Here is a 15976-nt window from a genome sequence, read left to right as displayed (position 1 = left end):
GGAAATCCTAATTAAGAGTTCTTTATCAATTTGATTCCTTTGCTATTATCATAAGGATAATTTCTGAAAAATCAAAGCTAAAGTTTAAAAAAATCACATCTATGATAAGAACAATTTGCAACTGGTGAAAACTATCAGAAAGCAGGAATACTGACTCTTTAAGATTATTGATATCAATAAGCTGGGCATGGTGGCACATGTGGTCCCAGCTACTGGGAGGCTGAGGTGGGAGAATGCCTTGAGCCCAGGAGTTCCAGGCAGAAATGAACTATGATCGTGCCTGTGAATAGCCACTGTACCACAGCTTGGGCAACACAGCAAGATTCTGTCTCTAAAAAATTTTTTTTTAATTACAAAAATATTAACATCATCATTTTCAATAACTTTTGAATTAAATACAGTACTTCTAAGTTGCAATTAGCTTTTCTTGATCCTGAAATGATGTATTTTGATACGTCTACTAAAACTTTTACTTTAGACTAACAGTGTAATGACAAGGATGTTTATGAACACCATATTCTTCCTTTATCACTGGGGAATATGGAAAGTATGTTCTAAGCCCCCCAGAGGATATGTGAAACCATAGATAGTACCCAAACCTGTACACACTATGTTTCTTCAATCTGACAACCAAAATGGCTGCTGACTAGCGGCAGGAAGGCAGGATGTCCAGCATGGATACACTGTACAAAGGCATAGCTGACATCTCAGATTTCATCATTCTACTCAGAATGGGGCACAATTTAAAACTTTATTCTGAAACTATCTACTTCATATTATCAGACCACAGTGAACTACAGAAAGTAGAACCACTGATAAGGGGATACTACTGTCTCTTCAAATCATCATATAAAGCAATGCATATTCCTTTAAGTGGCACTGAGATCAGTATTATAGAAATTAGTTATCTTTTTATAATAAACAGAGTTGCCCACTTATAATTATCTATTTATAATAATTGTATTTAATACCTCATATAGCCAATGTTCAATGTAATTTTTCTCTAATTCTGTTATAGCAAATTTTATACTTGAACAACTCATCTGTATTAAATACTACATAACCATTTTTCAAAATAGGTAATAAAATATTATCACCAAGAACTAAACAAAACCAAATTATATTCCAAAGATAGAATAGGAACACTCAACAAATTATCAGGATCATTAATAGTTAGCAATAAAGTACTCTATTTTTTTTTTTTTTTTTGGAGACAGAGTCCCACTATGTAGCCCTCAGTAGAGTGCCATAGCATCTCAGCTCACAGCAACTTCAAACTCTTGGGCTTAATCGATTCTCTTGCCTCAGCCTCCCAAGTAGCTGGGACTACAGGCACCTGCCACAACGCCCGGCTATTTTTTTGTTGCAGTTGTCATTGTTGTTTACCTGGGTTCAAACCTGCCAGCTTCAATGCATGTGGTTGGCACTGTAACCACTGTGCTATGGGTGTGGAGCCAAAGTATTCTATTTTCAATAAAGACAATTATTTTACCTGATAGGGTAAAATATTTATTTAACATTAGCCTTTTCTTATTGTACTTGGTAAATCTTCATATGAAAGTAAATCAATAATGTAAAACATGAAGATTAGATTAATAGAGTCCTTCAACTGAAAAAAATCTCAATTTCCTTTAATGTCCTTTTTCACTCCAGCATTTCTCATGGTTATTTAAGCTTCAGACTGCGTTAATAAATTGTTTTTGAATTCACAGATTTAATCTGTATTGATAACTTAAAGATCTAGGTGAGTTCAAGCAAGGCATATTTTAAAATTTAAAATATTCTGTTGTAGTAAGTATCAGATAATAAATTGCTATTCGGGAAGAATCAGGAAAAAGGTAATTTTCATTGTATAACTACACAAACTCAGCCCTTGGAGTTAAAACACATTTTCTCAGTGAAGTGTTACAAGAATGGAAAAGCAAATGTCTAAAGTATTCAATACTAATATAAAGCTTGTGGATAATCTAATTCACATCCTCATAGGAGAAAAATTCATTTCAAGTTGGAGGCAGGGGGAATGAGGAAAGGGAGAAAGGGGAGGAGCATCTGGTGTGCTCCCACTGCATGGCACAAAGTAGGGGTGTATGGCACAACTGGGCGCAGAACATAACTACCAGAGACACCCTACCTAACAAATTTAAATATTGTGAATTGGTCGTTTGTACTCTCACATTAACCTGAAATCAAACTAACAAACAAATAACAATTCATCCTTTTAGTGAACATTAAGTTTAAAACATAAAAGAGTTCTTCATAATTTATTTATGATTAAGACTTATATTTAATTTGGGAATACATAAAATAACAAACATTAATAGTGGATGTTGTTATAAAAAATAAGAATCTGATGGCTCACAAAAGATCATGAAAATTGGAAAAGTTCAATGTGCCTGACACCTGGAGGTGGAGTCAAGTAACTAATGACTAAGATCATTAGTCATTAAAGTCAAAGTTGAGAAGCTAAGCCTGTTACTTTCTATATGAAGTCTATGGGCATGTCTCCAACTCCAGGCATTTCATAAATGTCATAAATCATACAAGCAACTTGGTTAAGAAAGACTGAATAATCAGATGAAATCTATAATGGAGTGCATACTCTGCTATCATTTCACCTTTCTAGACTCAGCAAAGCATATTTATTTGCTTATCTCTATATTGCCTGTAGTATTCCCAATTTCTTCCAAATAACCCTGTTCAAAGGGTATAAAAAATACTTTGTGTAAATATGGTGCTCTGGACATGTTCTTTCACTGAGGAGTGAAGATGACTGTATATAGTTTAATTTATAAGAAAAGAAGTTTTTTTTTAGTCTTATTTCTCTAGAGCAATATTTGGATATATATTTATATAGAAGAAATCTGGGAATAAAATTATTTGACTACTTCTTTCTAGAAGTGAACCCAATTTTAACCCAATGAATATACTAGCCACCGAAGTCATAAACATTAAACACATGCCATACTTACCTATTACCTACAATTTCCAAACTAAGTTCTTGTGAAATACAGGGTTTCCATAAAGTTTGTGTGCAAACTGCACACGAAGTTTATGGACATCCTGTATATTACCACAGTCTGAAATCCTTCTCAGAATAATCTGTTAAAGGGATCTTCATGACTCATTTGTTTCTTATAAAGACAATGAAAAAAAGCACATTTCTTGAGAAGAGTAATAAAGCAATCTAACTGCTGAATATCTATTCTATGACAAACACATACTAAATATCTCAAGATTTGGACAACTGTTTTGTGAGGTATACCACTATCCTGTGAGGTAGACATCATTACAACCACCACTACCCCATTTTATAGGTAAGGAAACTGTATTTCAGAGTTTAATTGATGTGCCAAGTTCATACAGCTTAAAGGTGAAGAAGTTCAAAATATAACTTACTGGTTCCAAAGTACCCCAGCTCTTCCTTCCTTTATCTTATCGCTCTACTTATCAGAAAAATGACAGTGACATTTAGGCAAAATATAAGATGGTTATGTGACCTATGATTAAAACTACATGATTCTAAATTTAGAATACTCAAATTCAAACCACAGCTGTCAAAATAATTAAATGTTGCAAATCTGGTGTTTGTAGTGAAATTATAACTTATGTATTGTCAGAAAGAAATCTCATTTTTTGCTGATGTCACTCAGAGATAATTCCTTAAGAACTCCAATATAAAAAATATTACAGTGTGAGATTTATTCCTCAGATTATAAATTCGGTCTGATGATGCTTCTACAGCTTTCTGAAATGGATGAGTATGGCTTAGAAGTCCCCTGTAATTCTAGTTCATTCAAGCCAGTCAAACCTCATTAAATGGAGTAGCTAAAGCCTCAAAACTAGCCGAGAGCATCATGGATCCAGCCAGTATTCATTTCAGCAACCTTGACGAGACACCTCAAACCTTTCACAAACTATCAACTTTTCTTTTGTTTTTTAAAACACAGAGAATAGGTAAGTTTTTCAAAAGATAATCCACATGAATCCAGATGTAACGTGTATAGTATTACAAGGGTTATAATTAAAATCAGGTCAAATCTGTCAAGTATTATTTCATAATTACCTTTTTCAATGTAAATTGTAATCTAAGTCACTGTTTTTCTCAAATTACAAGGCAGTTAATCAGTTTAGGTTTTTTGACCAGCGTTAAAACCATAAAGTATGACTACTGTAAGAGTATCTTTCCTGAAACTTGTTTGAAAAAAGTGTATATGTATATATTCATATACAATTGATTATGTATATAACCATAGATATATATGTAACTACAAAGGGCTCCAAAAAAAAGTATACCCATTTTAAGAAAAGAAAAAACTACCTATAATGTATATAGTTATGATTTAATAAAAAATTAAATTAAAAAAGAAAACAAAACTATATTAAAATTGTAATACTCAAGTCATATTTGACTTCTTTAATTATAAGAGATACAAGATACAATAAACAAGATAACAAATGTTATTGGTATATATTGAGTGTTACAATTTTAATATAGTTTTTTTCTTTCTTAAAATGTGTATACATTTTTGGCACCCTCTGTATAAATGTATATATGAAATTACACATATATATGTAAAATATATTTACTACTGTGAGCTATGGTCAACAACTATGATAAATACCATTCTAAATTTTATCTGTAGTGCTTATATTTAAGTACTATTTATACTCTACTTTTTTTCTTTTGAGACAGGGTCTCACTATGTTACCCCCAATAGAGTGCTGTGACATCACAGCTCACAGCAACTTCAAACTCTTGGGCTTAAGCAATTGTCTTGCCTCAGCCTCCCAAGTAGCTGGGACTACAGGTGAATGCCACAACGTCCAGGTATTTTTTGTTGCAGTTGTCACTGTTGCCTCAGCTGGCCCGGGCCAGGTTCGAACCTGCCAGCCTTGGTGCATGTGGCTGGTACCATAACCACTGTGCTACAGGTGCTGAGCCAATTCGTACTCTACTTTGAAACACATCACATTTACTAGGTACCACAGATATATAGTTTTGTTTTGTTTTTGAGATAGAGCCTCAAGCTATCACCCTGGATAGAGTGCTGTGGTATCACAGCTCACAGCAACCTCCAACTCCTCAGTTCAAGGGATTCTCCTGCCTCCGCCTCCCAAGTAGCTGGGACTATAGGTGCCCGCCGCAATGTCCGGCTATTTTTTGGTTGCAGCCATCATTGTTGTTCAGCGGGCCCAGGCTGGATTCAAATCCTCCAGCTTGTGTATGTGGCTGGCACATTAGCCACTTGAGCCACAGGTGCCAAGCCAGTTTTTATATATACATACATATACATATATATATATTTTTCCTTCTGGACCACATAATCTCCCTCAGTGGTTTACTTTGTTTTCTTTTTCAGACAGTCTCACTCTGTGACCTGGGTAGAGTGTAGCAGCCTCACAGCTCACAGCAACCTCAAACTTTTGGGCTCAAGTGATACCCTTGTTTAAGCCTCCCAAGCAGCTGGGACTACAGGTGCCCATCACAACGCCTGGCTAGTTTTTCTACTCTTAGTTGAGACGAGGTCTTGCTCTTGCTTAGGCTGGTCTCAAACTCTTGAGCTCAAAAATGCATCTGCCTCTCTGAGCCTCTAAGAGTGCTAAGATTACAGACGCCGCCATGCCTGGACTCCATCAGTAATGGAGTCCATTGTACTCCATCAGTAATGGAGTACAATTACTCCATTGTAATACTTCAGTTACAACCTCCAACTGGAGGAACTGCCACATTGCAGTGGGCACCTGTAGTCCCAGCTATCTGGGAGGCGGAGGCAGGAGAATCCCTTGAGCCCAGGAGTTGGAGGTTGTAACTTAAGTATTACAATTGTAATATAGTTTTCTTTTCTTTTTTAATTTAATTTTTTATTAAATCATAACTATATACATTATTGGAAGTTGCTGTCAGCTGTGATGCCACAGCACTCTATTGGGGGTAACATAGTGAGACCCTGTCTCAAAAAAAAAAAAAAAAGTAGAGTACAAATAATACTTAATCCCAGAGTGCTAGGATTACAGGAGCCACCATGCCGGGACTCCATCAGTTTTTTAAATAAAAACATTTAGGTAAAAAAAAAAAAGTCTCACTGTAGCTGGATGCACTGGATCATGCCTGTAATCTTAACACCCTGGGAAACAGAGCAAGGCAGGGTAGGTTGCTTGAGCTCAGGAGTTCAAGAACAGCCTGAGCAAGAAAGAGATCTCATCTCAACTAAAAGCTGAGCATGGTAACAGGCGCCTATAGTCCCATTACTCTGGAGGCTGAGGCAAGAAGATCACTTGAGCCCAAAAGTTTGAGGTTGCTGTGAGTTAGGCCATCACAGAACTCTAACCAGGGCACAGAGTGAAACTTTGTCTCTCAAAAATAAAAAATAAATAAATTCACTGTAGTAAGAACTTTCAATAATATTCATTTACATTTTCATAAAGAAAACCTGAAAATCATGATCTTTTTTGCTTTTCAAATGGGTATGAATAAAATTAAATTTTGTCCTATTATCCCAATATGAGAAAATGGCTACATAAATTTTAACCAAATTTCACGGGTGTGTATGGGATAGTCTGAAAGATATGCCAAGTGGCATATAAAAATTTTTCACTTTAGTGTAAAGAAAAAAATGCACTTTGCAAATTTCTGGGGTGTCAAAGATATAGGTAGTTCAATCACCAAAGCATCTGAGAATTTCACCAAGAAAGACAGGTATAAGTATTAAGTCATTAAAGAAAGGAAAAAGTATTTTCACAGTCATCTCTTGGTGTTTGCAGGGGAATTGGTTCCAGAAAAATAATACCAATTGTGATGATGCTTAAGTTACTTATATAAAATGTGGTAGTATTTGCAAATGATCTATGCACATCCTCCCATTTAAATCATCTCTAAATTACTTGTAATACCTTATACAATGTAATTCCTATAGAAATAGTTGATGTAATGTATTTTCTTATTTGCATTATTTCTCACTATAGTGTTATTGTTTTTATTTTTTTTCCAAAGACTTTTGATCCATGGATGGTCAAATCCTTGAAACCAGAACCCATGTGCACAGAGGGCCAGCTGTATGGACCCACATCTAAAGTCACAAAAGTAGAATCTGAACTGGAAGCCGTGATTTTAAATCAAGATATTTCTCCCATAGGGGCAACTTTACATAGCCTAAATCAGGCATCAATTTAGTAATTTAATGTTGATTACTTATTTTCTGACCAGATTATTAGTAAGTATAGTTCATTCCACTCCATAAACTTCTGATGTGTCAGTATTTTTGCTTCTATCAAGCAATCTAAAATAGTAATGTTCATTAAGAACATGGAGCTATTTTTTTCTTATTAGAAACCTACAATAAATTGAGATGTATTGAAAACATTGAGTTGCGGAATCATTTAGAGCAGTGGTTCTCAACCTTTCTAATGCCGCGGCCCTTTAATACAGTTCCTGTGGCTCGCCACCCACAGCTTGAGAACTGCTGATTTAGAGTAATACTTTTCCATGTTCTAATTTGGACCAAAGAAATGACAATCACATCTAAAAGAATAAGAAAAAATAAAATGACATATCCTTGTTACCAATGCATAACGAGTAAATTTTATAGTATTTTTCAAAGTGACCAATGATTATATTAGCCTTTATCACCTGAAATAAAAACCACTACAACATTAATTTCAATAAACACAATTATATAATTAACTAGAATTCAAGCATTAAGTATTACTAAATGAAATATCCTATACCATGACATTTTCATTGTGTTAAACATAGGTATCTTGTAACAGTCACATATCCTAGAAATTAAAACAGGGTTTAGATTTAAGACCGTAGCTAACAATCTGAAAACAGATGTGGTGCAGTGCCCATAGCACTGGTTACAGTGCCAGCCACATACACCAAGGGTGGTGGGTTCAAACCCAGCCCAGGCCAGCTAAGCAACAATGACAATGGCAACAGAAAAATAGCCAGGGGTTGTGGCAGGCGCCTGTAGTCCCAGCTACTTGGGAGGCTGAGGCAAGAGAATCGCGTAAGCCCAAGAGTTTGAGGTTGCTGTGAGCTGTGACACCATAGCACTCTATCAAGGGCGACATAGTGAGACTGTCTCAAAAAAAAAAAAAAAAGAAGAGAGATGTATCGGTAAAACATAACCCTTACATTTTATAGTCATTTACATTATATTATATAGCAGTTTTGTACATTTATATATATATTATATCTATATATATTTATATAATACATAAAATACTATATATAGGTTTTATATATAATACATATATAGGTTTTATTATATTTGTAAAAATATAATAGAAGCATGTATTATAAGAAATAAAATAGCAATAATCAATAATTACAATAAGATAAAACATCAATTTCACAATGATATTTGAAATCATGATATAATTTAGTCTTACCTCTGAACTGTAATCTTCAGCTGTGGTTGAAATTTCACTTTCAGGCTAAAACAAAAGCAAAAGCCAATTACAATTACCATTTTTTTTTTTTTTTCTGGCTATGATTGTTGGTAACATATGATAGAAAACTCACATAAAAGACCATTAAAAAACTAGTAAAAATTATTCAAAATCACAAGGGCAAAATAATGCAATTAATCTGCCACTAGGAATTTTTCTTAACATGAAAGTATCAAGGGGTACTTTCACATATGCTCTAGTATATGGTACATATCTTTTGCAATTGAAAAGTACAATAGTCCCCCTTTTTCCACGGCTTTGGTTCTTGCAATTTGTTAACCACAGTTAACAGAAATAAACAATATATTAAGTTTTAAATTGCACATTATTTTGAGTAGCACAAAGAAATCTCACTTCATGCTACCCATGACTTGAATCATTCCTTTGTTTAGCATATCCATATAGGCTACCTGTCCAATAGGTACTTAGTTACCACACCTTCTGTTGCAGTATTGCAGGGCTTGTGTTCAACAACCCTTACCTTATATAATAATGGCTCTAGAGAGCAAGAGTACTGGGAACTAATTTATAAATTAAACTTTACCATAATTATGTACAGAAAGGAAAAAAATAGTGTAACTGGGTTCAGTACTATCCACAATTTCAGGCATCTCCTGGAGGTCTTAGAACAAATCTCTCACAGATAAGGGGAAACTACTGTACTACTTTTAAATAAAAAAAAAGTCCTAAAGTGCTAGTATCAAAAATGCTCAATTTCTCTAAAAGAAGAATAAAAAAATCTTGATTCTAAAGAACAACTTGAAAAATAAATAGTAACTTTTGTTGTGATAACATCTTTGCAGCTTACAAAAGTACGCTGAAAGAGAAATCTTGGTTCCTAATCGCATCCCTCAGATTTAAGTGTCAAGTAAGTGGCTTTTTCAAGTTTCCCTCAGCTGGGAAGTAATAGGAAGAGTGAAGGTAGAAATCCGTATTTTCTGACTGTAAAAGTACTGCTTTCGCTGTTCATCTTTTCAGCTGAGCGCATAATCTCATTTTACTGGTGAGGAAAGTGAGACTTGGAGACATTCACCTTTTCATTCAACAAACATTAACAGTCACTGTTTCATTTCCTCTCTCATCTACACATATAAAAATTTTACTCAACATTCAAGATCAAGTTCTAAGTTTACCTTCTCCAGGAAGTAGCAACTAATGCCAGGAACAGAAACCTGCTACTCTAAAATGCTGTTACAGTGGTTTCTACCTCAGGAGATAACTCTTTTAAATGTAAAATATTGTCATTATGCAACCCCCTCGCCCCGTTTATTGATTTAATGCACAGTGTGTACTAGAAACTGTAGCACTGAGAATTAAATTATGAATAAGAAAACTGTTGCATTCAAAATGCTGAAACTGTAATGAAGAACCCAAATATTGATTTGTTGTGTAGAAAAAGGTTAATAACTTTCAGACTGAATCAAGCAGTAGAGCTGCCACACTGTATGTATAAAATGTCCAGTTTTTTAAAAACTACACAACACACAAATACAAAGGAAAGTATGGTCTATGCACAGAAAAACAGTCATCAATAGAAATCCTCCCTGAGGAAACACAGATATTGGACTTAATAGATGAAAAGCTGTCTTAAATATTATCATCAAATAACTAAAGGAATTAGTATTTTTTAAAACTACAAAAACTGTAAGAATGACACCTCATCAAATAGAGGTCCACACCTATAATCCAAGCTACTTGGGAGGCTAAGGCTGAAGGATTCCTTGAGTCTAGGAGTTTAAGACCAGCCTGGGCAACAAGCAAGACCCCACCTCTAAAAAAGTAAAAATCAGTATCCAGGCATGGTGGCATGCACTTGTATTCCCAGCTACTCAGGGAGCTGGATGGGAGGTCACTTGAGTCCACGAGTTCAAGACCACAGTGAGTGATGATTGTGCCACTGCATTCCAGCCTAAGCAAGGGAGCAGAATCATACCACTAAATAAACAAACAGAAAGAAATTATCAAAGAACAAAAGAGAAATCCTGGTGTTGAAAAGGAAAACAATGGAAATAAAAAAGTCACTAGAGAGAATGAATAACAGATCTAAGAAGTAAGAAGAATCAGCAAACTTCGATAGATCAATTGAAATTATCCGGTCTGAGGAACAGAAATAAGGCTGTATGTCAGAGCATAAAAAACCTCAGTATTTAAAATAACTGAACTCACACTAAGAATGGACCTGTTGTCCTAGTAATAGTTTTTGTTTTAAAGTCATCTCAAAAGATACAGAAAAAGTCTTTAACAAAATTCAACACTTATTCATAATAAAAACAACCCATGAACCAGGAATAGAACTCCCTCAATATGATAAAAGTTACCTACCAAAAAACCCAACAACAACAACAACAACAAAACAGCTTATATAATACTCAATGGGGGAAAAGGAATGCTTTTCACCTAAGACAAGAAAAAATACAAGAAGGTTGCTCTCACCACATCTTTTCAACAAGAGGTTCTAGCCATGGCAATGGGCAAGAAAAAGAAATAAGACATCAACACTGGAAAAGAAATGTATGCAGATGTGATCTTGCATACAGATAAAATCTAAGGAATTCACACATACAAAAACATACTGGAGGGAGCTAATAGGTTCTACAAAGCTGCAGGATACAAGATCAATATAAAAACATCAGTTGTGCTTTTTTTTTTTTTTTTTTTTAGAGATAGAGTCTCACTTTGTTGCTCTCCATAGAGTGCAGTGGTGTCACAGCTCATAGCAACCTCCAGCTATTGGGCGATTCTCTTGCCTCAGCCTCCTAAGTAGCTGGGACCACAGGTGCCTGCCACAACGCCCAGCTATTTTTTTTTGTTGCAACATGGCGGGGGCTGGGTTTGACCCCGCCATTCTTGGTATATGGGGCCAGCGCCCTACCCACTGAGGGGCACCACCCATCAGTTGTACTTCTATACACTAATAACGAACAATCAGATAATGAAGTTAAGAGAACAATTCTATTTAAACAGCAACAAAAAGCAGTAAAATGCTTATATACTTAACAAGTACAAGACTTGTTCACTAAAAACTATAAAGTAACATTGAAAGATTGAAGATGACCTAAATAAATTAAAAAGACAACCTGTACTCACAGACTGAAAGACTTACTGTTCTTAAGGTGACAGTATTACCCAAATTTACCTATAGATTCAATGCAATCCCTGTCAAAAATCCCTCCCTTCTTTTTATGCAGAAATGGAAAACTTGATCTTAAAACTGATTGAAAGGGGCCCAGAATAGCCAAATCAATCCTGAAAAAGAATGAAATCGATAAACTCAACACTTGTTACAAAGCTACAATAATCAACACTGGGGCATGCTATTACAGTAAAGGCTAACACAGAGATCTACAGAATATAATCAAGGGGATAGAAATAAACCCTCATCTTTATAGTCATTGACAATTAGTTGGGAAAGAATTATCTTTTCAGTAAATGGTATTGAGATGAATGGATATCCCCATGCAAAAAAATGAAGTTGGACACTGCCCTCTCATCACAAACGAAAATTAACTTCAAAATGGATTAAAGACCAAAATTTAAGCCCCCAAATTTAAAAAGTCTTCAAAGAAAAATTAGATGTAAATTTTCATAATATTAAACTTGACAAAAGTAGCTTTAGATATCATACCAAAAGCACAAGCAACTAATGAAAAAACATAACTTAATTCATCAAAATTAAAAATTTTTGTATCAAAGGACACTATCAAGAAAGTGAAAAAAAAAAAAAAACCAGAGGTAAGTAACATTTACACATCATATTACGGTGAGAATACAGCTGATCCTCTTTATTTATAGATTCTGTAACTGTGAATCCAACTATCAATAAAATGCATTTGCAACCACAAATTAAGTATTTGTAGCAACACATCATGGTAATTCACGGACACGAGTAGAGCAGTAAAAAATATGTCACCCAACACACACAGTCCTAGCTGAGGGAGAATGAGGCATCACTGCTTGTTCCAGCTCTCACAATGTAAACCATCTATTTAGAGCTCTCACAATTTTCACCATCTATTTAGTGCTACATTTTCCACATTTTATGCTTTTTGTTGGTGATTTCACTGCTTAAAATGGCCCCCAAATATAATGTTGAAATGCTGTCTAGTGTTCCTAAGATCAGGAAAGTTGTGACATACCTTACAGAACAAATTTGTGTGTTAGACACGATTTATTCAGGTATGAGCTTTAGTGCTATTGGCCATGGGTTCAATGTTAATGAATCAACAATACACATTAAATAAGATGTCTTGAAACAGAAACAAACATAAAACGAGATTATGTATCAGCTAGTTGATAAGAATGTCATCAGTGGCTTGCAGGAACCTAACCCTATACTTCCCTCAAAAGCAAGGCAGTGCATCAGGGCAGTGCCTGTGGCTCAGTGAGTAGGGTGCTGGCCCCATATACTAAGGGTGGTAGGTTCGAACCCAGCCCCAGCCAAACTGCAACCAAAAAATAGCTGGGTGCTGTGGCAGGCACCTATAGTCCCAGCTACTTGGGAGGCTGAGGCAAGAGAATCGCCTAAGCCCAGGAGTTGGAGGGTGCTGGGAGCTGTGATGTCACAGCACTCTACCGAGGGTAACAAAGTAAGACTCTGTCTCTAAAAAAAAAAAAAAAAGGCAATGGATCAGTATTCATTATTTAGCATTTGTGGCAACTTCTAGAACCCAACTACCACAGATGGTAAGAATGTCTAGAATATCTCCTTGCCTATATCTGAAGAATAAATGTTACACAGCACGTATCCAGTAACACTTCCAGGCTTCTGTTCTTATTAGTGTATTCGTATTCTTACCTGTGAGGCACTCTCCCTCTCCCACTCTTATGATGAGCAGCATACCTTCACTGCCAATCCCAATCTTCTGCACCAAGCTCAAATCCCATGTATCAAAATCCCAAATACATACACAAGGCTGATTGGGCTTTCCTTGCACTCTAGCATGCCATGTACACTGTTCCTAGCGTAGCTCTAATGAAGAGTAGTACACTGCGTATTTTCATATCCACCTCTACCCTAGACTGATTTTTCCAATGGCAGAGACGGTCATATTCATCTTTTTATCCCTGGTGCTCAATCCTTGGTATACTACAGTTGCTCAATAAGGAATTAGTGAATTAAGCTCACAAAATTCCTTCTTATAGGTTATCAAATATTTTAGGTATGACTGTTTAGTTATCATACTAATGAAGCTTTCAAAAGGACATGAAAATCACTGATAAAACTGCTCAGGGTGCTAATGACTGTTGCCCTTACAACTGTTCTCCATTTAGAACTATTATATGTAAAAACCTGGATGAATACTTACTTCAGCAGAGAAGACCTGGTCATGCTTGACAATTTCTCTATGTAGAGGTCTTGTTACTGTGGAGTCAGGAGTCACGGATGATCCTACTCTCTGAGAACTATTTATGTACAACTCATCACATTGTGATTGATCAGTATCCAAGCCATGATATCCAGATACATCATGTTTACTGCCTGAAGTTTTTCTCTTTCTTTTCTGCTTCTTGGCAGAATTCTGTCCATCAGAGCGAGCCTTTCTTTGTCGAAACTGGGCAAGCTACAGGAAAAAGAAAATTGTCATTGTCAAACTATCGCGAAATAAAAAACGATGATAAAATAAAGAACAACTGTTGCAGTCTTCAGTACAGGAGTAACTACTGAAAAGGAAAGATACTATGTATTTCTGAAAGAACCTATTGAAATGTGAGACTGAAAATGTCATATCTGAAGAAAAGAAAATTAGCCTAGAGTCAAGAAAAATTAGGGGAACAGAAACTGTCATTCACTATTTTGTGAGAGTATCATCTCTGGATTTGAGACTATATAAAAACACAAGAACACACCAACACACACACATACACACAACAGAGCTCTAAATGCATTTGCTTTGTGCAATTTCTGTGGTTTTCTATTACTTTATACTACAGAGAATTAGTTCATGCAAAAAGATTTACTTACATAGGGGTCAGTACAGCTGTTTATAATGGGGAAAAAGACAAAAATAAATATCAAACAGTACTGCTTTTTCAGCTCTTAACCACTTGTATGTCATCATCAGTATCCTAGTGATGCCCTTACGTGATCATTTCATGTATTTCGCCCACTGGGTTTTCTTATTTAAATTTATTTTAAGAACTAAGGGTTTCAGTTCCAAAATTGCAGGGTGAAAGCAAACTGAATTCACTCCCACTCCCAGAAAAACAAAAATAGGCCGGGCATAGGCTCACACCTGTAATCCCTGCACTCTGAGAGGCCAAAGCAGGCGGATACCTAAAACTCAGGAGTTTGAGAACAGCCTAAGTAAGAGTGTGACCTTGTCTGTACTAAAAATAGAAAAATCAGCCAGGCATTGTGATGGGCACCTATAGTCCCAGCAACTCAGGAGGCTGAGGCAAAAGGATTGCTTGAACCCAGGAGTTTGAGGTTGCAGTGAACTATGCTAATGCCACAGCACTCTAGCCTAGGCAACAGAGTAAGACTCTGTCTCAAAAAAAGGAAAAAAACAAAACAAAACAAATATATAGGATACAGATTATTATTAGCAATCTCCAAGAACACAAACATGAGGTGGAGACGGTTCCTGGGGCCAAAGAGAAGTAAAAAAACTCCAAGCAGATGTTAAAAGAATTGAATTTCCATACCCACAACACACCTCACCCCAGTCTGCTCAGTATCAAGTGCAGAAAATTTCTCAACTCCTGGTTTCTATTCTGAAAAAATGTAAAATCAAGGGGGACAACCAGCTTTCCCTGCAACTGTAGGTTTCCTAGCAGGAGTTCTGTCCCTACCTCAACCCATGAGAAGTACTGAGAATGTCTGAAGAAAGAAATATGCTGAGGACAAAGACAAGGGGGGAGGTGGAACCACCACCTGCAGGCCTGGGAACTCTGCTCTGGAACTCGCCTGGAGGAGACACCAAATCAGAGTATTGTTCAGCAGCAGTGTGATGTGGGAGGTTCGCCCCACACGTTCTCTGGGCAGGAACCCCTAGCCAGCCTTCCACCCTACTGACATGAAATCCTTTTGGGACAGCTCCCATTTGGAACAGGTGACACTATTCTAGACTGAGGCAAACAAGGGCTTAAGGTGCCATTTAGTTCCAAAATGCAGGCACTGGCCCAGTGGGGAAGAGGGATAAGAAAGACAATCCAAAGGTAAATTACAAAGAGTCTCTACACAAACTTATCCAATAATAAAATCAAACAAGCCAAACAGATGACTTTAGAAAAAGAAATCAGTCCTTTATAGGTGCATATCCGTAAGTATGACCTCTCCAAACAAGTAAGAGTAAGAAATGAGTGACTGACCTTAATGAGACAGCAAGCTCTCTGACCCAAGTTTTTTGAGACAGACTCTCACTCTGTCACCTTGGGTACAGTGCTGTGGCATCATAGCTCACAGCAACCTCAAATCTTGGGTTTGAGCAATCCTCTTGCCTCAGCTTCCAGACTAGCTGGGACTATAGGTGCCTGTCACCATGCCTAGCTAGTTTTTTCTATTTTTAGTAGAGATGGAGTC

The 15976-nt window shown here is 36.2% G+C and overlaps 1 protein-coding gene across 1 annotated transcript in view; it reads right to left on the bottom strand.

Annotated features, from left to right (window-relative positions):
* Positions 1 to 15976, bottom strand: part of AKAP9 (A-kinase anchoring protein 9) — a 171481-nt gene that overhangs the window by 127304 nt on the left and 28201 nt on the right. The window contains exons 2-3 of the mRNA XM_023507496.1: positions 13761 to 14015; positions 8395 to 8439 (exon numbers count right to left, since the gene is read on the bottom strand). Coding sequence (XP_023363264.1) covers positions 8395 to 8439; positions 13761 to 14015 — 300 coding nt within the window. The remainder of the gene's footprint in view (positions 1 to 8394; positions 8440 to 13760; positions 14016 to 15976) is intronic.

The sequence above is a fragment of the Otolemur garnettii genome, unplaced genomic scaffold, assembly GCF_000181295.1.
Source record: "Otolemur garnettii isolate 467f Iridium unplaced genomic scaffold, OtoGar3 scaffold00005, whole genome shotgun sequence".
In the NCBI taxonomy this organism is placed as follows: domain Eukaryota; kingdom Metazoa; phylum Chordata; class Mammalia; order Primates; family Galagidae; genus Otolemur; species Otolemur garnettii.
The sequence above is the reverse complement of the archived record's forward strand: the minus strand, read 5'-3'. Positions and strand labels throughout refer to the sequence as shown.